Consider the following 25,993-nt stretch of genomic DNA (forward strand, 5'->3'; position numbering starts at 1 on the left):
GTTGAAGGAATTATTATGCACACAAGGTTAGAAAGTGGTCATTTTGAGTTGACATTACATACATATTCCTTATTGCCTCGCTAACCATTCACTCCGACCATCACAAAAATTGCACAATTGATCGAGTACTCACATATGAATGCCCCAACAATCATGTGGTATCAATACTAATAAAGTTGCACCATAGGTCTAAATAGTGACTTCTTTTTCTCTCAACTTTTGGTTGTAAAAGTGGCTAGCTATTGCCCCACTAGATGATTTTTATGTGACCTTTTAATTAGCAAAATCTAACGAACAATAATAAGAATATTGGTGGTAATTAGGCCCCTTCCCCTAGATCTTTTATCTTCTCTTTTGTCTTGTAGGGGTGACAACATGGATGATAATTGATGGGGATCCAAGGGACCACAATCTTTCTTTTAAAGCTTAACATGAACGAGTCATCTTCATTATTTGCATGAAGAAATAATCCATTTTTCAATGCATGCCATAGAGTCCAAGATTTAATTTGTGAATGATTAATCATCAAAATTATAGAGCACGTCTTGAGAAATAAAATAATCACTTGGTTTAGGTTATTAATCCAAAATCTATTGTGGATGATGTCTTTTCTTTTTCTAAACATCTTTTAACTTGTAAATTTATGGATAATCATATTTCTTTACTATTTTTGGAGGTTCGGGGTGAAAGAAATTGAAATAATCAAGAACATAAATAAATTATATTAGTTATGAATTGACTTTTTGTGGTGTCTATTAATTATAGCTCAAAACATGATATTCAAGGGTGTAGTGTGTTTCTATAATCCAACAAGTTTCTTCATCGAAGTTTGTAGTTGTGATCATGAAGACATTCCTCTATTGTTTGATACATGCTCTCTTCTTTTACTACTTCTTGGTGCTTAACACCCTTCAATTAGTCTTTTATGACATGGAATTATGCATTTGTCAAAGATTTAAGTTTTGTCAATTAATACATTTTTTCTAAAACATGACGTTAAAACAAAATTCTAAAATCTTTTGTAAAAAGGAAACTATAATTTTTTGAAAAGATGTCACAATATTAAATCTTTTATAAAATGAGCATATCTTAATGTTTAGTTGACTAAAGTGGATATGTGAGTCGTGACATAGTCTTACAAGACTAAGAACTCTTTCAGTCTCACCAAGGACAATGCTTTTCATTGTTAGAGTAAATAATTAATTATTAATTATTTATTCTATTTACTTAAGCCTACTTAGGTAAATGCATTTCATTAATTAGTTGTAGTCTAGGAGTTAGTTATAAGTTGTTGACAATACATGAGTTTGTTCTCTCCTAAGTCATATTTATCCTCTCACCTTGTTCGAGGACTTTCCACCTTATGTGGATGTATACTTAGTTGTTACACTTATCTCCTAGCATCTTCTAGTTTGTTCTAGGAGATTCCTTGAGCTCTTTATATTCGAGCTCCCTCATTGTATTTTATCATCATTTCATATGACATTCTCATTGTAAATACAATTTTTTTGTGTTTGCATATTTTCTCTCTCATGTCCGTTTAGGGTTTTTCCCTTGCTCTGCGCTCTTCCTTCCTTGGCTTCTCTTTGATAGGTTTTCGCATGCAGGTGATCTTGGGCGTCTTCGGAGTTGGATTTCATCAACTCTAACATGGTATCAGAGCCCCCCTGCTGCTGCTTCGTTGAAAATTTTTTGAAGCCGTGATTTGGAGTCACAAACCCTAGTTTGTTTGTGCATTTTTCTTCAAATCAAGAGAACAATGAATTTTTGGAGCATTTTTAGCCCAAACGGACGCTGCCATTGGATTCAAAAGGCGCTTTTCAGCTAGGATCCATATAATTTTTTTTGATTTTGGAGACAGAGCTCTGGGAGGCAAATTTTTTTTGCTTGTAGGCCTTGCTGTACAGCTATATGGACGATTCGCACATCAAAAATAAAAAAATATAAAAAGATAGGTGCAGCCGCTGCACTACCCGTGCGTGGCCTCCAGCGGTCGTAGCAGGCAATGCCGCCTGAACCTTCGCCTCAGCTAAGGTATTCAACCGGTGCATCACTTAGTCAGTGCCTCCGTTGGTGTCCAACCTCTGCAGCTCAGCTTCACTGGTCTACCACCTAGGAACTCCGCTCATCCTCCGCTCCTGCGTTAGCACCTGGTTAGTGTGCACGTGCCAGCACAGTCAGCCACCACCTCTGCTCCTTTGTTAGCACTTTGTAGCGTGTTAATGAGTGACACGTGGCAGTGCTACCACACGGCACTTTGCCACAGGGCTCCTACCATGTCAGCTGTACTTGCCACGTGGCGTCCATGTAGCACTGCCACATGGCTTTCTTTTTTGCTGTGATTATCTTGTGGCCGTCAAATGTAATCGCATGGAATGTTGACATTAGCATGATGTCAGTGTTGCATCATCATCCTGGCTTGCACATCTTTAAGGTCAATTTTGGACCTACCTTCATTTTTTGGCCATAACTTGAGCATACAGAGGTATTTTTCCAATCCGAAAGAAGCAGAAAGAAGCACCGAAAAGCTGGTTCCGAGACGAAGACATTGGTGTAGATATTTTAAGGTTGTGATAGATTTTTGTTGTCTACTTTTTTAGTTGAAGTCTGAAGTTTTATTTTTGACTTCGACATGCATATCTTTTGCGTCCCATGTTAGTTTTTTGAAAAGTCGATTTTGTGATCTTTTCAGAAATGTAGTCCTTTTTCTTAGATTTTGGCCCATGCTCTTTCTATCATATTTTTTACATTTTTCCTATATGGTGGATATCTTGAGTGTTTTAGGCTTGAGGATCATTTTCCTAGCATGATTTCCTTTGTTTTAGGCTGTCCTTTCTTTTATGTCAGCTTTTTCCTTGTTCTGATAATTGTAGCTATCATTTTGAAGCACTTTTATGTATCGCACTGAGATAAAGTGTCACTCTTGCATTCCGAGGGTCATGAACATTGTTTTGAGTCATTTGTACATGCACTATTTTTATAAAGCACCATGGGGTGCATAGTTGTTTGCTGTTTTAGGCATTCTCCCTTTTTCAAGTGAGTGTCTCTTCCATGACATTAGCCCCATGTAGCGTTAGTGTGACCGTGTCTGTACCTCTTCCTCTCTCGTCGTTCTTGGTTCGTCTGCAGGAGACTTTGGCCCACCTTCTCAATTGCTTGTCATCTCACCCCATCTGCATTAAGGAGGGGTTATGATGTTGTTCTAATGCATCTTTGGTTCGATGGTTTGATAGTGTGAACTATGTATTTAGTGGTTGATCCTATATACAAGGCGATTGCAGTGGCTAGCTACCTATGCATTTCGGTGAGATGGATTATGCTGTTGTTCTAATACATCCTTGGTTCAATGGTTCGATAGTGTGAACTATGTATTTAATGGTTAATCCTATATACAAGGTGATTACAGTGGCTGGCTACCTATGCATTTTGGTGAGGTGGATCATCTACCATATAGACATGTTCAGTTCGTGCCTTCTTTTTCCTTGGAGGTTCTTCAGATCAACAATTTTCTTTCTGATGGCAGATTTTGCGGCTTCTTCATGCTTCAGTAATGCTCTTCATGATCACTCTTTGTTCCTATTTTAGGGGACATTTCCCTAGTTGGAGGCTTCTTTTGTTCTTCACTAGGTTCTTACCTCTTTTTGGGGGAGGGTTTTTCCCACGTGGTTTTCTCTCTTTCCCCGTTTACAGAGGTTGCATTCTTTTGCTTTGTACATGGGTACCTAACATGGCCTCGTTGCCGGGACCCATTCTGCATTTTGCATTTCTTAGTTTTCTGAGCTTAAGGCATTTTCCTAAGTTGCATTTAAGGGGGAGTGTTAGAGTAAATAATTAATTATTAATTATTTATTCTATTTACTTAAGCTTACTTAGGTAAATGCATTTCATTAATTAGCTGTAGTCTAGGAGTTAGTTATACGTTGTTGACAATAGGAGAGTTTGTTCTCTCCTAAGTCATACTTATCCTCTCACCTTGTTCGAGGACTTTCCACCTTATGTGGATGTATGCTTAGTTGTCACACTTATCTCCTAGCATCTTCTAGCTTGTTCTAGGAGATTCCTCGAGCTCTTTATATTCAAGCTCCCTAATTGTATTTTATCATCATCTCATATGACATTCTCATTGTAAATACAATTTTCTTGTGTTTGTATATTTTCTCTCTCATGTCCGTTTAGGGTTTTCCCCTTGCTCCACGCTCTTCCTTCCTTGGCTTCTCTTTGACAAGTTTTCGCATGTAGGTGATCAACTCCAACATTCACGTCCCAACTAATTCTTCTCTCTATTTGATTTGTTGATATAGTCAAACTTGTGTGAGGTAGTTTTACATGACTAAGAACTCTTCGAGTCTCGTCAAGGGCAATACTTTTCACTTTCCAACTAATCCTTCTCTCTATTTGATTTGTAGTTTCAATCAAACTTATGCACATTAGAAAAAGCCCATGTACGACTACCTAACTTATTTGACCCTACACTACTAGCGTCCCTCCCCTACTCACATTTAAAAAAAAAAGATATCTACTTAAAATTTTGAGTCAAAATCCCACCTAATAAAAAGATTATAATCATTTTGAACATTTATTATTTAGAAACTTTAATACTAGAAAGGAGGTTTAGAATGATTTTATCAGTTCTTTGACCACATAAAATGATTAACTTTATTGATATAATTTTGAAAATATAAATTTTTATAACATTATCTAGATAAATCAACAATAATCCTCTTCTTAGCGACATGAAAGATCCATTTACACACGCATCCAAAACTTCTATTATATACTTACGTAACTGAGAAGGGAATTCCAACTAGTTGAATACTTCATATAAATTCCCAACTGACGAGTCAAGTGGACTCTTCTCCGATGAGACTTCGTCGTAGGTTCCCTCACCAAGTCAATAATTGAATCTAATTTCCCTTTTCTATTATCATCATTATAATTCCAGCTCGCACTAGCTCGTACGAGTTCGGAATAAAAAGCACAAGCAATCATCCCTGAGATCGCTTCCTTATTCTGCAATGGCTACCATTTGTCGTGTGGGTCTGAAGTTTTCACTGGTTTTGTGCATAAGCTTTTTCTACATTCTGCAGACGGGAAATTCTTCTGCTAGTACAACAGACCCACAAGAAGGCAATCGACTCTCTTTAATCTTTTCAATACTTCCGCATTGATTTCTGACCTTTATAATCTTTCGCTAGTCCTTACGGCTTTTTGGCATTTGAACAGCTAAAGTACTGAGGAAAATAAGAGATAAGTTACAATATTTAGAGTGGGACTTCGGTGAGGATCCTTGTAGTGGGAAAGGAAGCTGGAATAAAAGCCAGGATAAAAATTTCGCAAGCTATGTCTCCTGCAACTGTACTTTTGTTGGCGAAAGTTTTTGCCATGTTACACAAATGTATATCCACAATTTTTCATTTTCGTTGAAAATTAAGGATTTTTTTCATAGTTTTTTTTGACTGAGGGTACTTAATTGCAGACTTCTCAAGAGACAGAGTATCTCTGGAATGATTCCATCCGAGTTTTCCGATCTCAAATACCTTGAAGTACTGTAAGTATTGGAGATTGTTTGGTCTAACCCTCTTTTAATAATCAATTCTGGTTGCACACAATTCTCGCATTCTATTATATCCCCAAAGATGTAGTTGCGAGTTCTAATAGTCTGAAACCTGGGGAGAGTACGTATTTCAATTTTTGTATCAAAATTTCTGTCGCATATTTCCAATTTCTGTTGTTTTCCAAATTTTCATTGCTGCTATTATTCCAAAATCTGTTATTGGTATTTGTTTACTAGCATTCTTCCAAGTCTTCCAAACTGCCATATACTCTGCTATAACACATCTGTCTCAAGATTTTATGGTGACGTCTAAAGTCTAAATTAAAATGTAAAGCTTATCAGGGAACAATTAGTTTATTTTTTAGTGTACGACTTGATAAAGCTTTAAGTTTTAGTTTAGGCTTTAGCCAGTACCAGATTTAATGCTATCGATGTTGATCCTTATTGGTGTTTCCGTACAAAACAGTACATTTTCCCTCCATCCAATCACTTCTTCCATCTTCTGAAATGCTTTCTACCATCATCGCACATCTTCCGGTTGCCTCTGTTGAAACGATTTCTTCTACATTGTCCAAATTTCCCTCTTGTGTTTCCTTTTGCACTTTCATCTATTAATGTATTATCCACTATATATCTCGTAGACTATGTCATCTATCTCTGATCTAGATAGTCTTCATTTTGTTCACCTTATATCACCATTCCAATCTTATTCTTTATTTATTTCAAACAACTCTATCAACCAGAGTAAAAATTTAGCTTAACCAGCAAATAATCTTAGTTAGAATGATAGAATAAAATATACAATTGTATAAATAAAAATTTAGAACAGAAGACAAAAAAAAAAATTTCATCATTTACAATGAAAGAATTATAATAATATAGACTTCTTCAAAGCATAACGAAGAGAAAAAGTGAGAAAAAAACCGAAAATATTATAGACTTCCTCAAAGCATAACGAAGAGAAAAAGTGAGAAAAAAACCGAAAATATCAAAAGTATTCTTTGATTAGCTAAAAGAAGTTTTATAAAAAAAACGTAGATAAAGAACTGAAAAAACATTGTTTGTTTTATTTTCTTTTGCTAGTTATCATCTCCGAGTTAGCTACAATTTTGACTTCTATCACCGCAAGAATAAGTTTTCACCATCCTTTCAAATCAAATTATCATATCCGCAATCCTGCTTACTTCTTTATATATATTTTTCTGTCGTTACATTTAAATTTTCTTTTTCAGTTTTTCGTCCACTCTCCAACGGTCACTTGTTTTCACTAACCATTGTTGGACACAAAGATACAAAGATATATTGAGAGGGGAGGGATGAATTAGTATATGTCAAATATCAGGATCAATATCAGAGCTTAATTTAAGATTAAAATAATTAGACAAATGATAAACACAATCATGATAAAAAAATGAAAACGCCAGATATAGTGGAAACCGAGAAGGGTAAAGCCATGGTAAGAATAGTTGCTTGGTTCTGTCATTCAATCAAACCTCACAAAGATAAATAACTTAAAATACTTTGTATGCACCAATCTATAGGAATTAGAATCTACGATAGAGACACCAATATCCAATTAAATTTTCAGACACCAATCCCTTATTCCAAGAATTGAGCACCGACTGAGGTGATTAGGCACCAACCTTAATTACAAAAAAGTATATAGAAGATATGTCAAGCAGATTTTCACAGATAAATCTTCAGCATCTCCTCTGATCTTCTTCAAAATACTCTCACAATGTGCACAGGATTTGCATTTTAGTGTGCACACTTACACAAATTGAGTAGAAAACGAAGTATATGGAAAATATGTCATGTAGACCTTGAAGGCTGAATCTCCATCACCTCCTTGATCTGATCTACCTAGAGCTCTCTCACAGTGTGCTTGTGATCTTCAGTTTAGTTTGCACAACTATACAAATCGAACAAACAACTTACACAACTTTTGTCACGGATATCTATAATTGGTTCACCTACAAAATGAATCAAGTCACTGTTGTATATGCATTCCCACATTAATTACATCGTTAAGTCAGCCTAGAACTTATCTACAACATTCACAAATCAGCCATAGGAATAAACCTTTGACCAAATGTGTAATAGCCCAACCCAAAAGACAAATACATTATCCCAGGAGTGGGAACATGTTATGTGTTTCCCAACACCAACTTAATTGATCCCAATCAACCTCCACATGCTTCCTCTAGTTGGCACACAATACAATATTGTGGTGCGTTCAACGGGAGCAACACAACCAACATGTAGACATAGTGACCCCTCTGTCATTAATAACTTTCATTCTTTTTAACATCCACCTATAAACTCTAGAAAAACAAACCTCGTGTCATTCTACTTTACTTCCAAACTGCAATCCATAACTCTCAATTGTGGTAGAATGCGGAGCCAAACACCATAATAGTGAACCTATCTCCTATACATTAATAATTTGTACCTTGAATTTTATTTCTTCATTTGAAACTGGCTCTAGTTTTTTACCTTTCTTTGTCACAAGACTTACAATCCATTTTACAAGATTCCCCGCCATACAAAACATCATTTTTGTAATGTCCTTTGCTGGGACTTAGTCAAACTGTCTCATTTGCTGGGACTTAGTCTAACTGTCTCATAATTTTTTTATTTGAATTTTAGTGGATTAATTTCACCTCCTTTTTATCTCTTATTATTGTATAATGTTCCTTATATACTTTGTTATGAAAAAAGATGTCCTTTCCTTAATTTTTATTATGATTATTTATTAATGTTTATATTATGTTACTAAAATTAATATTATTATATATGTAAATATATGCTTTAATTTATATATTTTAAAAATAATAATATTTTATTATTTTATAAAATATTATTTTATAAAATAATATTTTATTACCATTCAATCCATCTTTATTCATTAATATTGTTATAATTATAATGTAATATATTGTTTGATATTATATTATAATATGAACTTTTAATTATATAAATCTTATTTTAGCGGGGATATCACAGTCCTTCACTCTCAAATTTTACTTGTCCTCAAGTGAAAAGATATATTCATAACTTTTCTTGTAGAGCATATAATTGAGTGCAAGAAAGCATAAGGGACTCATGGAGTATGCATGAAAACACAAAGCATACACAGAGTAAACACGTAAGCGCATGAAAACATGAAGTAGACACAAAGTAAACACATAAATACATGAAGATACAAAGTAGACACAAAGTAGACATATGAATGCATGAAGAAACAAAGTAGACATGATGCAGACATACAATGCATGCATTCTTGATTAATTCCTTACAATTTGTAACGAGATAGGGTTAAAAAAAGATTTACAAAATTTACTTCTTCAATAGAATCCTGCAACCACAATGTGATCATTAGTACATATATGTATATATAAATTTCCAAGAAAATGTGAGTCATGATAATTTAATCCAAGCCAATCCTATACCAAGTCCAAGAGCAGAACTTTGGCCCCCTTGGTCTTGGTGGTGGTGTTTATGCATCCACACGAGGTGGCCTACTTAGCAAGATTCTTGTTTTTTTTTTCGTCTTATTATCATTCTTAGTCAAGAAGAATACTTAGGATGTAAATAGATTGCTTGGGCACCAAACTCAACAATCTCCCTCAAGGTTTCTATGGATCCAAGCTCTCAAGCCCATCTTGGATATGTCCTCAAGACATTCTTGGGGGATGTTGACACTTACCCATCTTGGTAATAACCTATTGGCTGGACTTAAAGTAGCCTCTCCTTGAATAAACCTTGTCCTCTCTCTTGAGGTTACCCTTATAGATAAGTTAGTAATAAACTCTATATGAATTGAAAGTTCATGCTATCAAGATGCAATAAGTCGCTTTGGCACCAAACTCAACGGTCTCCCTCAAGGTTTCTATGGAACCAAGCCCTTAAACCCATCTTGGACATGTCCTTGTTGGGTGGTTATTTTGCAACCTACAGTTTTGGGTAAAAATTCAGTCGCAAAATAGGATGAGCAGCCACAGCGTGTGAGACAAAGTCTTTCCTACCTTAAAGGGAAGGCTCCCCCTTCTCATTGTTCCTTGGATCAACTCAAGGTAAGCAAGAAATTGAGAGATTTATAAACAGGGTGTTACTATTATCCTTTCTTCTTAACTTTCAAGAAACGATCCACTTATTGATAAAGCGAATAATGGGCAATGTGAATCTTTAACTACACATCTATCAAGAGCTGTAAATAGTGATACCGATAAACTTTAACTAACTCAAAGGCTAGCCAAAATGTACCAGTTCGGCTCTAAGTCCGATCGTACTTCTATTTGGTAAAAAGTTTTACAATTAGGGCACAAAGACTCCTTAAAGTAAGAACAATCTAACTATTTTGTGAATTAAGACGAAAATACAAGCTACAGACAAAGCTTTTAACTATGGATTTTCACAATTGTTCTTGGTCAAAGCTCCGGCTTCAATTGTTTCTCAACTCTTTTCAGTTCAATTCACTAGAACAATTACCAATAACAGAAGATGATATGAATCAAAGACAACTTGGATGAATCAAAGACAAAGCTTACAATTCACACAAATAACAATCTCAATTAAAGTTGAGTCTCAAATGCTCTTTTGTATTCACTTTCTCTAAAATAGTGCTTTACACAAACAAAGTTATGCTGACACAATTTCTCAAGAGTTTTCTTGCATAAAGATAATGATGATTTTACAAGGAGGGGGCACTCCTTTATATAGGCAAAGAAGTTGAGAAAAAGGGGGAGGAAAAAGTAGGAGCAACTTAACCAACTTTGACCAAGTCTAACTACATAAACTAAAGGGTTATATGCAACTACACATGCAATTCGCATTATATCTTTTGCATACATGCAATTTGCATTACATGCAATTACACTTTTTCATGTAATGCATTCTAAACAACTATGAAATAGAAACTATACAACAATCTTAAAGATTGCTTCTTAATGCCTTGAATTTCACAATGACGTCATGCACTATGGGAAGATCAACAATCTCCATAGTTTTTGATATGGCTTCAATTCTCACTGCATTTTCATATGCTGATTGCACAACTTTGGAATTTGCTGTTGTATTATCTAACAAGTGTTTTGTCAAGGGTTTGTACAAAACAAACTTGTTCATTGTGTGCGAACAAAAATCTTTGAAATCTATATCAGCATTGATCTTGATTGTATATTTTGAATTCACTCTCTATGCTGTGAAAAGATTACCAAGATTATTAGTAACACGACATCCCAATTACTCCAAATCACAAGTAAGGCTTGTTTCAACCGCTTGACAATTTTCAAGAGGAATTTGCAATTTTGTGATCAATTTTCTTAATGTCTGTTCCTTGTAACCAATGAGTTTTTGAAATCTGAAGAACATTTCACATGACGGAAGAACGTCACATGAGACCATAGCATTCAGATCAAATTTTATCATTTCATCCCAATCCTCAAGGATTTCTTTCAGGTTATCTGCTTCTTGAGTCAAAGAAAAATTAAGCTTAGTTCCATTTTGTTCATCTCTTTGACACGCCTTAGAATTGCAAGTGTCTCTGTGATAGCTCGAACTTCTTCAACAATGATTTCCTGTATCCAAGATTTAGCAGCTTAAATCAGCCTTCTCTCTTTAGATGTTTGTGATATAACAATAACATTTTGAGAAGATTGCTTCTGAATAACCTCATTCAAATGAGCTATTTCCTGTTTCAATTGATTCTTCTTTTCCCAAAGCTCATGATTGCTTTTTGATACATTTGTCAATGCATCTTGAGCATCGTGTAAATAACTCAAATGAGATTGCTTTCCAACTTCAACCTTAGTAAACCTATAGTCAGCATAGGTAAGCTCTTCAATAGGTTTATCTACTAAGGGCTTAGCAACCTCAACATATTTGGTTTTGTCGAAATCAACCAAAATTTTGGAAACAATCTCATCTTTCAAAGATTTAGATTTAGTCTTCTTCACAAGAAGATTGTTAGGAGGAACAACCACCTTCCTTCTCTTTGTTGTTATTCTACTCAACCATGCAGGTAGGTTGAAACTTTCATTTGTAGAAGCAGGCACAGTGGAGACCATTGGCATTGATCCAGATTGTATATCTGTAGTGACTGAACAAGATTTAGTTTGTACTGCTATAGGCATAGGAATATGTTGTGAAGATCCTATCATGAAAATTTCAAATCCTGTCAAAGATGTATCAAGTTGAGAAACTTGACCACTAGTAAGAGTCAAAAAATCTTCAAACACATGCTAAGTGTTCATATTGATCATGTGTAGGAACACGAGGAGCAACAGATGAAATTGGAAGAGCCATGGTGTTAACTTCTGAGATTGGAATGGAGTGAGTGAAAACTGTAGAGAATGAATCTACATCATCATCAACCTCATGCAAAAAGGGCTCTTCATGTAGAGAAGATGTGCAGGCTCGTGTAGGCTTTGGAGGAGATGTGATCGTAATTTCTCCTTCTTCATCTGAATCTTCTTTCTTGGATTCTATTTCCAATTCTTCTTCTAATTTTGTAACTGATTCTTGAATTGGTTTAGGAACTTGAGATGATTTAGTTCCTTTTTTGCTGTTTAATTTGAATTTGAGGGTGTTCTTGGCATTTGAAGATGAGGCACCATCTTTCCCTGTAATTTCTAGTTGTGATTTCTTGCCAAGAGGACCAAAACTTACACAATTCAGACCCATTTTAGGATTTACTCTTTTAAGGCCTTTACTTTTCAACCACTTGTTAGTGTTTGTTAAGATAGATTGAAACCTGTCCATAATAGATGTACCTTCCTTTTGTTGCCATTGAATAGGGAAAGGGCACATTTTATCGAAACCGACTTGATGAAATTCTGGATCAAGGATGTTGCCATCATCTTCAACTTGGAAATCTAGAGGAATTTTCAACATTTTTCAACATATTAAGATCAATTATGTTGTAAAGTTAACTTGCAATAATCCATCTTCATAATGTCAAGTTCTGTTCACATGTCAATCCAAATATCTTCAATGCGATGAACATAAGTGTAGGCCCTCTTTATCTGAGAGTTCATCTCTCGATAATCAAAATCAAATCTAACCTTGAATCTCTTCAATGTAATCAATTACAACTCTGCTTCCATATTCTTTGCTTTAAGCATAGAAACAATTGAATAGTTGCCAATAGATAAAGGCCTAGCTGAGGTAATGCCAAATCCGGGCTTATGTGAAGCATGCTGATTACTCTGCACGTCCATGAGTTGTCTGGCTAACTTCATTAGAAGGATTCAATCTGTAGCATACCTAGTAAGTTATACGGCTCTCTTTTGAAATATCCAACTCTCAAATATGTGAAAGTGGGAAATTGAAGAAAAATGCAACTGTACTGGTTTACCTTTTCCCATGTTGCATCAGATACTCTTTTGATACACAATTGTTTATCAAACAGACACCTGTAATGTCCAAAGAAGACATCTTGGACTCTTCTGTAATGGAATTTACTATTAGCCAAAGTGATTTGGTCATAGTATTCCCAAACAGGTACTTGAAGACAATCATCTTTGGTGGAAAGACCCAAAAAAGATCCCATGGCAGCAGCAATGTAAACTAGATAAGAATTCATGTAAAAAAGTACTGATGTTCCTACATTGCATATCTGCTGACAGAGTGCAGTACTAATAAGCTCTCCCCAAAAGATATGTTCTTTGTTCTCTATAATTTGAAACATAAATTTGTACATCCATGGCTGAAAATCGGAAGAATCCTTAAGACCACAGATCCTGCTGAGAAGGATGATGAGATCCTTATATTCCTATTTAAAATTTGACCGATGAAGAGTCTTTGGCCACTTGGAAAAATTGCTTCTTTTATTGTCTAATTAGTAAAGGTTGACATACTTCTGATAGTTGCTTTTTTGTTTATTCCAACAAGCCAATGACGATTCTTTGGTCAAATCAACACATTCTGATTTTCGAAGAACTTTGAAGATTTGTTCAATCACTTCAGGATCAATGCTAATGATAACCTTGCTGTTAGCATCTTTGATATTCCTTGCCTTAGGAGTGAACCGCCGAGTGCATCCATAAACAAAATCAGGTTCTATGGCCGCCATGGGAAATGTAGAAACCAAATAGATGTTGCTTCTCCTAATGCGCTTCATTTCATGAGTAGCTAGAGCTTCAATCCATTGTAGAAAATCAGCTACATCTACGTGACCAATCTTGCTGTCTAGCACGTTATTGAGAACAGATGTAACTAAAGAAGGAGATGCATGAGCCAATTCCTTATCATATTGATATTTTATTTTTCCCTTGGATTTGGATGGCAAGGACATTTTTTGTGCTTGTGCTACAACACAGAAATTCCAAAAAACAAATACATCATCAAAAGGAATCTTCATGCAAGTGAATACCGGAGCAGCAGTGAAGATTCGAAAAGGATTGACTTTCAAAGAGAAAGCATATGCATATGCAATGGAATGAATGAAATGATATGAAATGCAAATATGGAAAATGAAATGAAATGGAGTGGAATGAAAATCTGTGAAGGTGAAATGCATTGGAATGCATGCAAAGTGAAAGTTTCTGATTTCAAAAGTGACTTAAAGTTTTCAAGGCTTTATTGAATGAAACATGCATAATTGTAAATGCAACATGTAACGTAAGGTAGAAAGTGAAATGAGATGTAAGTGCAAATGAAAGGTACACTTTACATGTATATGCGGATGAAGGGTAGCATGTAAAATATGTTATGAGGTGGAAACATGTAATTTTTAATGTAAGCGCAAATGCATATGTGAAAATGGAAATGAAAAATGGAGGTGAGATAATGAGTTATATAGTCACTTTTGGAAGAAGGAATAAGTCAAAGTACATGTAAAGAAAAAATGACATCCTTTTGTCTTTTCAAAACATGACTTTTGATCAAAATTGGACCTTTTTGATGCAATTACACGTAAGACATTTCGTGTAATCATGTCGTGCGAATGGAAGTGAAAAATGAGATGGATGAAAATGGAAACAAAAAATGGGACTACATGCGTGTGCGGATGGCGAATGAGGTGAAAAACATGTAATCACATTTGTCGGATGATATGTGGGATGTAATGACATGAAAATGGAATGTAAAAAATGATAATGCTTTTGCATGTAATGAAGGAAAAACAAGTTTTTGGAAAAAAAACTTGCAACTTCTCCAAATGGAGAAAAACCGACAAACAAGCCCACAAAACCAAAACAAAAGAAAAAACATACCTTTGAAAACAACTCAAAACATGCCAAGATTCAATGCACTCCAAAGATAAAATTCAAATTTGGAACTTGCGGAAGAACCAACAACATCAAAATGAAGGAAAACTTAATATTTAAAGAAAAAATGCACATTTTAAGGTAAAGATTTTTACAAATGGCATCCATTCAACAATTTCATGCATAAAATAAAACATGAATTAAAATGCAAGAAAGAAGAGGTCCACTTACATGAAGTATAACTGCCAAAAATGAAGGACAAGATGCTCTTTGTTTGAAATCTTCTTAAAAAATGGTGAAACTTTTCAAATCTTGTAAATTAGAATGATGAAGGGCAGAAAACAAGGAGATTATTGTGTAAGATGCCAAAACGTGCCCTAGATTGTCTCCTTTTTCCAACGTTTTGAAGATTTCAATCCCTTGAGATGTTTGCAAAAACATGTTTCTCCAAACAAAAACGTGATTCTCCAAACAAATCGATTTGGTGTTTTAACACCAAAATGATGATCACAATGTGATATAATCAGCAAATAAGGTAAAAACGATTTGATTCCAAGCAAAAACGTGATCCAAATTTGAAGATTTATGGAGTTTGTTGCAAACTCGTGCCCTAGATTGGGAGATTTAAACCAAAGTAACGAGAATCGGAATCGGCACGACCGAATCGAATCGTGAATCGGGGGTGAATCGCCGGTGAATCGGCAAATTTGAAAAAACCCTTTAAATGTAGAGATTTTAACAATTTAAGACTTATTTCATGCACCCTTTATTGAATATAACTTAAACACACTATAACATCATCAAATAGAAGTTGAAACTTAACATATATAAACATGGAAGTTTGTGTTTACCACATGGGGTAAAGAGTTTTTATAAGATAGCTTCACATCCAACACCTACTCCAAGTACTTCAAAGCATATCACCCCTCTTGAAAGGCTTGCTCTATTGTTCTCTCCACCACAGACACTCCATGCCTGCAACAGCTTCAGGTCTCATCAACTGGTGAGACTTCCCACGACTGATAACCGCAGCGACTGGGGGTCTAGGGGGCAACGCCCCCAGCGGGGTCGAGGGGCAGCGCCCTCGCGGGGTCCTGGGGCAGCGCCCCGGGCGCGCTCCCTGTCGCGATACAAGGCGGGGTCGAGGGGCAGCGCCCCCGTCGCCAAAACCAAATTTGCACTCTGAAACCCACACAAAACTATATGGAACACAGTGTTTTTGTGATTTTCTTCTGATCCCACACTCTTTCTGGGAACCGCTGATGTTTTACTACTTGATTATGTCTTTCCCTTCCCTTGGGCATCATCCGTTATGCATTCTAAACATTTTTTATTTGTCGTCATTTTTTTTTTTTTTTTTTTATAACCTATGGTTCTTCTTTTCTCTTCTCCTCTCTTCTAGTCATGCTTAACAATTAGAAGGCCCTTTAGGGTTATAACAAAGAGGAAAGGTAAAAAAGAAAGCAAAAAACATAAGTGATTTTTTTATTATTTCCAACTAAACATGCATGCTGTTGCCAGCTGATTTTTGGCGATTTCTAATGGCGATTCAGGCGATTTTTTGAGTGAATCGCCGATACATGCGATTCACCCGATGAAATCGCCGATCACGATTTCCAACTCCAAAAAAATTGGGGTGCATGAATCTGATCGCTGAATCGACGATTCACGCGATTTCAGCGCGATTCTCGTTACTCTGATTTAAACACGTTTTTGGGCTCAATAAACTGATTTTTTATGGGGGCAAAAGGATCACCAATCCAAAATGCCTTGAATGCAAGAGATTTCATTCAAATCCATAGAGAAAATCTCTAGTTATGATCAAAATCAGAGTTTTTGGGAGCAAGAACATATTTTCTTCACAAAATAGGACATTTTCATGTTCATTACATATTTTAAAACACGTTGGAAGGAAAAATCAGACCTTTTAGAGTCTATTGCATGTTTTAAAATATGCCTTTATGCATAATCTCACTTTTTGAAGCTCATTGCATATTTTAAAATGTGTTAGACTTCAAAATCGGACCTTTTAGAGTCACTTACATGTTTTAAAAACATGTCTTACCTTTTTGATGCATAAGCACAAAAACTCAACTTTTCATGTCATTGTATCAAAAAGGTCCACTTTTACAAGCTTTTGATGCAATGGCATGAAAAAATCCTCAAAATGAGTATTTATATGCAATAACATGAAAAGTTTCCAATTTTCATAGTTTTTAACATGCATTTGCACATAAAAAGTCCACTTTGAGGCATTTAAGTTATGTATTTCACTTAATTTTATAAAAATGCCATCAATATGGGTCAAAAATAACATTTATGCATCATATTAATCAATATAATACATAAACATTATATTAAAGTGACATTTATATAAGTATTTGATTTAAAAATTAAATTTTTTAAAAGTAACTATATAGTTCTATAGTCACTTTAAGTGAAAAATTAAAAAGTAACTCAACTTAAAATTATAACATAAAGTGCACTATAATCACTTTAGTTATAAATTTAAATGAAAAGTAACTTCAAAACATAACAAAAAGTGAGTAAATGTTATATTTTTGAAAAAGTGAATGTCAAAATGAAAATATAACATCATTTTTTCAATTCGTATTGTTGCACCTAAAATGTCCACTTTTGAGGCACTAAAATGACTATATCTTTTGACTGACAACTCTGATCGACCTCTAGGTTATACTGAATCAAAGGGGAAAACGAAAGACATGACATGAGCAAATCCAGAGGACTAAAACAAGCAAACGAAAACTCAAAAGCAAAGAACGGACTATGAAGGCTTCAAAAATCAAGCAAAGGCTCGACAAAAAGCAAAATGAAAATGACTTGACGAAGGCCTTTAGTAAAACAATTTGATATTCAAATTGAAATGGATTGATTGATCAACATTAAGCAATTGAATATCAAATTCAAGCTTAGAGAAACACGAAACTAGCTTGAAAAAGTTTCGTGCTGTTACCAACATTTTGTGGTGACAAAATGTAGGACAACAATCCTCAAGGCAACTTTGGTATGCTGACCCTTACACAAATTGAGATAACCCTTTGGCTTGATTTATACACATCTTTCCCATATTGTATACCTATTCCTTCTAGCCTAGACTTATAAGAGGATTGAACATAGTATAATTGGAATAAATTGGAATAAATTGATGATAGATAATTTGTTATGCACTTACCTTAGAGATGCATAAGTCTTGTTTTATTAGCATTGTCTTTCCTTCTCTGCTGGTGTTATCAATACCAGGACACAACAGGTGCAGATGACTAGATTTGTTTATTTATACTCTGATGTCTCTGTATGTTGTTACCTACTTATCAGTTGTATACACCATTTATGGTACCATAATATAAATCTCCATTTATTTCCTCAATTTTAATCTGCTTACACTTGCATCTGATTTATTTTTCCTTAATATCTTCTTTTAAAGTTGAGCAGCAATCTTGCTTGTTTTCTTTTATTATTATTATTTTGATATAACTTCCATTTTATTCTTGTAACACCACGTACTATTTTTGTTTTATCTCTGATGTATTTTACTTATGCATATAGTGAGAATCTTGTTTTATGCATATTTCATGTTTAATTATTATTGGTTTTAATTCAGAACCAATAAAGGGAGCAATTTGAACTGTTCGATGAGCTTAACCCTTAGGGATTCTCTTGGGATTGTATAACGTCTGCTGCACCAGAAAGTTTGCATGTGGTACAACATTGAGAATTAAGGTTTGCCAATGCAGTTGATACTGTAGTGAAGTGTACCATCATAAATTCATAGACACGTTAATCCAGCTGAGTGCATACTTATAATTAAGCAAGAGCGGCAAAGAAACTGTTTTCTATACTATTAGTTTTTCATCTTTGCTCTATGATTATGAAGATGAACCCAGAATTTTTCTTATTTTGTGTGGAAGATTTCAACTGCTGCAAGAGGTTTTCTTTCATCTTCTCTCATTATTATTTTGGTGTGGCACTAATGTTTGCTTGTTTCATAATTCTATTGTTGCTATATCTGCTATTTTTGACTCTGATAAATTGTGTTTTGATTCCCTATAGTTATCTTGTGTGTAGCTGTCATGCTTGACAAAGCAGATTTTTATGGCTATTATGACATGTTAAAAGTGCTGCTCTTACATATATTGTACTCTCTTACAAAAAATAATCCTCTTTCTTGCTATGATACTTTGTACTGTTTATACAAACCTGATGTCCATGGCTTTGTGCATTTGTATCAAGAATGTAGAACGGGTATCATATAACTTTATTATTTCCGTAGATCTCAATAATATAAAACAACCAGTGGATAGTTCCCTCTATGTTTCCTCATTTTTTTGATTTGAACTTTAGTGGATAATTTTCACCTCCTTTTTATCTCTTATCGGTGTATAATGTTCCTTATATACTTTGTTCTAAGAAAGGCTTTTTTTTCCTTAATTTCTAAGTTACCAGTTCGACTTCAGTTCCAAGTTCGAAGTTTGAGAACCGGTTGGCAATTTTATCAAAATTTTGGAAAGGGGTTTGGGTTTGTTAGTACAAAAACATGTAAAAATTATATATATGTTTATGAAGCATGAGTTAAAATTAGAATATCCCATAGTAGCATAAACACATTTAAACAACAAACATACCATAAACTTGCAATCGTGGTGATCATACCGTCATATAGTTCAAGTAGCAAGTTCGACATCAAAGATTCAAAATATAAAAAATAAATCATAGCGTCAAGTTCAAGTATCATTATTTCACGCTTATTGTTCAGCTAATGAAATAGAAATCTATTAATATTCTAAGTTCTTCAATCTCCATCTTCTTCTTCATACTCATCTTCTTCTTCTCTAGCATTAGTAGACTTAGCAATAGAGCTGAGGCCATTGGGATCAGCAACAACAAAAATAACAATGGTGTTGGTATCAAATTCTTCAAAATCACCTAGTGTAAGCCGAGAAGTGGAAGCATCCAAACCTCTGAACCTACATCCCACTTCTTTGTCTCCTCTTCTTTGTATTGATGCTGCTACTTAAATTGGTGCTTATAGTTCTTTACTCTTGTACAAAAGAAGGCGCAAGTTGTAATGCACAAATACCAAGTTCTTTGTTCTTTTTTTATTGCAACCTATTGCTTTTTACCGAGTGGATGAAAGAATAGGTGCTCCAATTTCTCTTTGATGCAAAAGAACTAGCAACCTATGAAGACAACACATGTTTTTGACATGGTCTGCCCAAGTTCGAACTAGGTTCCAAGTGGTGCGAATCAGCTAGGATAAAATCGAACCCTGCCCGGACCACCCAATGAACTAGCCCGAAACAATGGACCAATTTGAACTAGGGCTGGTCCGGGGGGTCCAAGGGCGAACCCTAGTAACTTAGCTTAATCTTTTATTATTATTTATTAATGTTAAAATTATGTTATTAAAACTAATATTCTTATATATTTTGATTATTATTAAAAATAATAATATTTTATTATTGTACATAATAATATTAATTACCATTTCATCCATCTTCATTCATTAATATTGTTATTATTATAATGTAATATATCATTTGATATTATATTATAATATCAAGTTTTAATTATATAAATCTTATTATAGCGATTACAATTTCTACCTTCTTAGTAGTATCATCATCCTCGATTTCATCTAGTGTTAGGTCCCTTGCCTTACATCTTTCATGTCTCTTGGGATAGCTACACATTACACAATGTTCTACAATACTCAATTTCTTTCTTTCGATGTCTATCCTCTCTTCCTTATCCAAAACTGGCTATCTTTGCTTCTTCATTTGCAATATATATTTTTCATCAACCCAAAATTTCACATCTAGTCATTTCATCTGCAAATCAAATCACATTTACTTGATAAAATCCCTTAAGGGGTTTTCTTTCAATCTATCCATGATTTGTATGACAAGTCTCCTCTTGGGAATGTCAGTGACCAAAACTTGGAGCCTTCGAAATTATGTGATGTAGTTGTCCAACAATTTAGTTTGTGTCAACTGCACCAACTCCTTGAAGTTGAGTTATGGATCCTTCCCATCAAAGTGATCATTGAGTCTCTTCATGAAATCAACATATGACATGACTCGATTGTGACTGCATGTGGCCATCTCATGGTGCTACCATTCATGAGCATTTCCCTCCAAGTATAGGGCTCCTAATTTGATTGATTCATCTTTGGGCATTGGACTGAGCTGAAAGTAGGTGTATGCCTTTTGTGCCCATGCTCTTGTCAATGTCTTTTTAGGACCATCAAAGGTAGATGGATTCAACTTTCTAATCTTTTGCTTAATGTCACTTTTGTGATAGCCATAATTCCTAGTGTTAGAATATTTCATTCGCAATTCTTCATAATCTTTGTTCAAGATATTTCTCCCCCAAGATTAGTATCCCTCTAGTCTTGTGTCAATTTTTTTTGCATCTCCAAGGTGGGGTTCTTTCTATTTGTGTTGTTCTATTCTTTGGGGAAATATAGGCATTAACACCCACATGTGCAAGCACCTTGTGTTTGTCCTCCCATTGATTGAATTATCGCCATGTCCATTGTGGTCTCCGTTCACCCTTCCTTTTCACCAGTTGTTGGGATGCCTCACTTACTAGATCTAGAACAACAACTTCATCGTTGGAGACTCATAACTAATAAATGCAGCGCTGAAGGTATATGTATTGCATTCTTTTTGTAAGCATACGGGTGATAGGATATTGCCCAGTATTAAAGAAGCGTTGACGGATATAATGTACACAATAAAAATATTTTAGCAAGACAAATATTCCAGTCAGCATATCATGAAGTATTAGTGGAAAAATGTAATACTAGATACACATCATGCCATGTACAACTACCAGTTTTGCACTATTAATATGTATTAAGATAATATCTTTAATATCTTTATTAAGATATTATCTCCTTAGTTAAATACTTTCTATAATGGTCAACTACTTATTTGTAGTCCGTCTTTCAGTCTAGATAGGAATGTTTCCTATCCTATCTTCAGTTTTGTTTCTAATTTCGTCTTTAGTCTATGTTGTTTCTAAAACAAACAACGTCCTTGTAATTCTTTATAAGGAACACATTTGTTCCTCTATTAATTAAATCAATCATCCGAAAATCCTTTAATCTGCCAATTCTTGAATCTTGTAACATGGTATCAGAGCCAATACTTGATTTATAATTTCATTCGAAATTATTTCCTCAAATTTTTTGAATCTCGGTTAGGGTTTCTGTTCAGTTAGCAAATCGCGATTTTGGAGTTTTCAAGTGCAAGGTTTGCAAATCACAAGCAGATTTTTCTTTGTGTTTTCCACAAACCCTACCTAGGCTCGTCTGCAACTCCCATGTTTTTTCAAACTCATCTCACGTTTTCTGTGAACTATAGGCAGTTTTTTCTTGGCATTTTTTCCTTGCAAAATCACGACTTCGTGCCCACGTTTGTTTGGTGTTCTCTTTGTAAATCAAGACAGGAAATCACGTATTTCCTTTTGTGTCTGCCTGCAATTGCAAATCATGCCATTTCCATTTGCAAACTCGCGATTTTTGAAGGTCATTTTTGGCATTTTTTGTGCAAACATCTTTCAGGATCTACAGCCTACAATCTCGGCCATTTGTGGAGTTAAAACTCCAATCTTCAGTGCGGCCTCTGCTTCTAGTACAACTCTAAAACAAAAATGGCCATTTATTTCCAAGAAATTGCCATTTTCTTGTAGATTTGACATCCATGGCCGATGCTTTATTTTTTGCCCGAAATCCTAATTTTTTGGGTGTCTCAATTTTTGTGCCTCGATTTTCAAGCTAGCGGATCCGAATTCCAACAACATATTATTTCTGGGTTTTTCGAGCTCTAATCTATGTCACTCTCTGATTTTTTTGGGTTAGTTAGGAATTTGCCTTGAAATTCGTGCCTGTTGAATTTTAGTCTTGAAGTTTGTATCTGAATTCTTTGAAATGGCATCTTTGACTAATTTGATGTTGGAGGGCAGTCTACGGTTTAATGGCCGCAATTATAACCACTGGAAGCAATGCATGTTAACCATCTTCGAGTATCGTCATTTGGATGAGCTTGTTCTAGGCACAAAGACTCGTCCGACCTCCGACCAAGCAGAATGGGACAAGTTTGATGATCGCAATTCGAGAGGCTATTATGCTTCTTAAGCTCTCTGTTATCAATGATTAGCTACCACAGATTCCTTCTGGCAAGTCAGCAGCAGAAATCTGAAAATATCTGAAGGAGCTGCATGAAACATCTGAAAAGAGTCGGGCATTCTTTCTGAAGAATCAACTGTTCTCCATTATGATGGGTGAACGTATGTCCTTGCAAGAGCATTTGACAAAGATTAAGGACATCCGCCATCATCTCGAAGCTATTGGTCAGAAAATGGAGGAAGAGGATATGGTAGTCATCACTTTGAAAAGTCCACCATCGTCCTATGAGCACTTCATAGAAACACTCAACATTACGTCAACTAATGTTGATCTGAAGTTTACAGAATTATGTACCAAACTTTTGTAGCAGGATCATTGGAAACAACAGTTTGGTAGCAATGCTTCTACAGCCTCCTTAGAGCAGGCATTTGCTGCAAAATCCTTTCAACAGAACATCAACAACCATCGGTCTTCTCAGCCTTTCCAGCATCAACCCTCTGCTCAATCCCTGGATGGCTCTACGAAGCAAAATGTACAGTGTAATTACTGTCACAAGTTTGGCCATATGAAGTTTGAGTGCCGGAAACGTTTGGTTTCCCAAGCAAGGCAAAATGCTTCCCAGCCAACAACACAAGTTGTCGAGCTTCTTGATCAAGGCAAAACTGTATTTTTTGCCTTTTGAATCTGTTTCTTTTTTTTTGGGTTTGTTGATTTTCTCCTCAAAAATCATTTCATGTTGTCTGTAATACGCAAGGTTGCGTAAGATTCTAGGTTTTACCGTTTTTTCCACAAAAACGAAGTTTTATAATTGCAATTTGTTTTGAATCATAACGCTCTTCTGGCAAATCTTCTTGGTTTCAGCATTCTGCAGATCTAGGGAGGGTCTTAGTTGTCCCAAAATGTTCCGACATCTGTACATTGACCATTAAGGGAGGGTATTAAGATAATATCTTGAATATCTTTATTAAGATATTATCTCCTTAGTTAAATACTTTCTATAATTGTCAACTACTTGTCTACAGTCTGTCTTTCAGGCTAGATAGGAATGTTTCCTATCCTATCTCTTTTGTCTTCAGTCCAAATAGGAATGTTTCCTATCCTGTCTTCAGTTTTGTTTCTAATTTCGTCTTCAGTCTAAATTGTTTTTTTTAGAAACAACATCCTTGTAATTCTTTATAAGAAACACATTTGTTCCTTTGTTAATTAAATCAATTATCCGGAAATCCATTAATCTGCCAATTCTTGAATCTTGTAACAATATGGAATAAAATAAGAGGATGAAATCACTAAGATACTCAACGATTAATATGAACAATTCAATATACAAGCAGAGACATACACATGGAACTTGATAAATCTAAGGATGTGGCAATAAAAGTTAAGAAGCAATCAACGAAAACAATAAAATCTCCCAAGATTGATCAACAACAATAAAAAGACTTGAGTTGTTGTGTGTATATGCCTATGCAGCAATAAAAATCAAACTTGTTGCATTAGCAAAGTAATAAGAATGTCGAGTAATTTATTGTGTATCTAATATTTCTAAAGTGCCATTTAGAGGAAGGATTTTTGTGTGTTTCAACTTTGAATCATTATGATCATATGATTTCTATTTACTTAAGCTACAACCTACAATTTACATTTTACATATAACATAGTTACATATGAATTTATCATTTATGTTCTATGTTTATGTATGTTAACTTCTATTTGATGATGTTATAGTATGTTTAAGTTATATTCAATAAATGGTATATGAAATAAGTTTTAAATTGTTAAAATCTCTAAATTTAAAAGGGTTTTTTTAGATTTGCCAATTCATATCTGATTCATGTGCGATTCATGGCCGATTCACGATTTGATTCAGCCTTGCCGATTTCGATCCAATTTCGATTCTCGTTATTTTGATTATACCAAACACTTTGCATTCAATATTTGTCCTTGATATCCAGAGGCATCAGATATACATATTGTCAAACACTTGACCAGCTAACTCCTAACATATTTCAACTAGTAACATGCAAATAGATAAGAAATCTAGGTTATGATAATGCCCAACAATGATTAGCAAATCAGTCTCAAAACTTACTGCAAGGAGCCGTATTGAATAGATGAAGGCATGCGTGTTGGGGAAGCAAACACACTACTACAACGCCATCCGAAGTTCTGATTTTTGTGCAGTGAATCACTATAACCAGCAGTATACAATTGTTTATTACCAATACAACAACATTGTTTATGTTACCATTCGTGGTACTATTCACAATAGTATTCATGTTACCTTCAACTTGCATCATAGCTTATTAATTGAACCAAAACCTCCACCATTAAGTCTAGACATGAACTCCATACTAATTAACCAATCTTTGAAGAATTGAGTTTTTATTCAAAACCTTTGAGATGATCCTAAGTATCAAAGTCACTAAAGAACCAATGCTTAAGCTGAAATATTTCATTAAACACTTATCTTGTATTCTGAAACTGTTCTATAAATTTGCCAAACTATTAGATGGAAAAGATGACTCAATCAATTTTTTGAATATGTTGGCAATATCAATTGTAATGGTAATATCAACAACTTTACTCGATTCTGTGGCTGGTCTTACAATAAGCATAATAATGTCTGAATATACAAGTTATCACATAATAGAAAGGACAACAAAAAAAAAAAAAAAAAAAACCTGAGATTCCCTGTTTCCGTGGATTTCGTCTGATGGTAACGTTGTTCGATGGATATGATTCTGCTCTTCACAATCGTATTGCAAATGGAACCCTCGAATCTGGGTGCGATTTATTTATTTATTTCCGTGTCCTTACCGGCGTCCAGACTGTGTGTAATTGTTGTCGGATTTTCCCAAAACTGGAGCGGTAGCCGAATTCGCAGTATGCCGTTCGGGTGGAACAAATAACTGACTGAAAGCACTTGTGGTTAGTGCGTTTTCACACGCTATCTGCCCTTGATGGATTCTGACGGCATTTATTATGGCACTGGTGCGATTTTAATCCGTCCACATTAACCTAACTGAGACGTCGCTACTGCGCCATTGGATGATATCCTCCTGTGCGTGCCTTTGGCCT

At 34.9% G+C, this 25,993-nt stretch overlaps 1 protein-coding gene across 1 annotated transcript in view; it reads left to right on the forward strand.

Moving 5' to 3' along the window:
• The first annotated feature begins 4,806 nt into the window (after positions 1 to 4,806).
• The window catches only part of LOC149545093 (putative LRR receptor-like serine/threonine-protein kinase At1g53440), a 227,777-nt gene continuing 206,590 nt past the window's right edge, over positions 4,807 to 25,993 (forward strand). The window contains exons 1-3 of the mRNA XM_089795589.1: positions 4,807 to 5,127; positions 5,224 to 5,395; positions 5,477 to 5,548. Coding sequence (XP_089651715.1) covers positions 5,016 to 5,127; positions 5,224 to 5,395; positions 5,477 to 5,548 — 356 coding nt within the window. The 5' untranslated portion in view covers positions 4,807 to 5,015. The remainder of the gene's footprint in view (positions 5,128 to 5,223; positions 5,396 to 5,476; positions 5,549 to 25,993) is intronic.

This window comes from Cupressus sempervirens, chromosome 8 (assembly GCF_028749045.1).
Source record: "Cupressus sempervirens isolate cs-2001-9-10 chromosome 8, ASM2874904v1, whole genome shotgun sequence".
Lineage (NCBI taxonomy): Eukaryota > Viridiplantae > Streptophyta > Pinopsida > Cupressales > Cupressaceae > Cupressus > Cupressus sempervirens.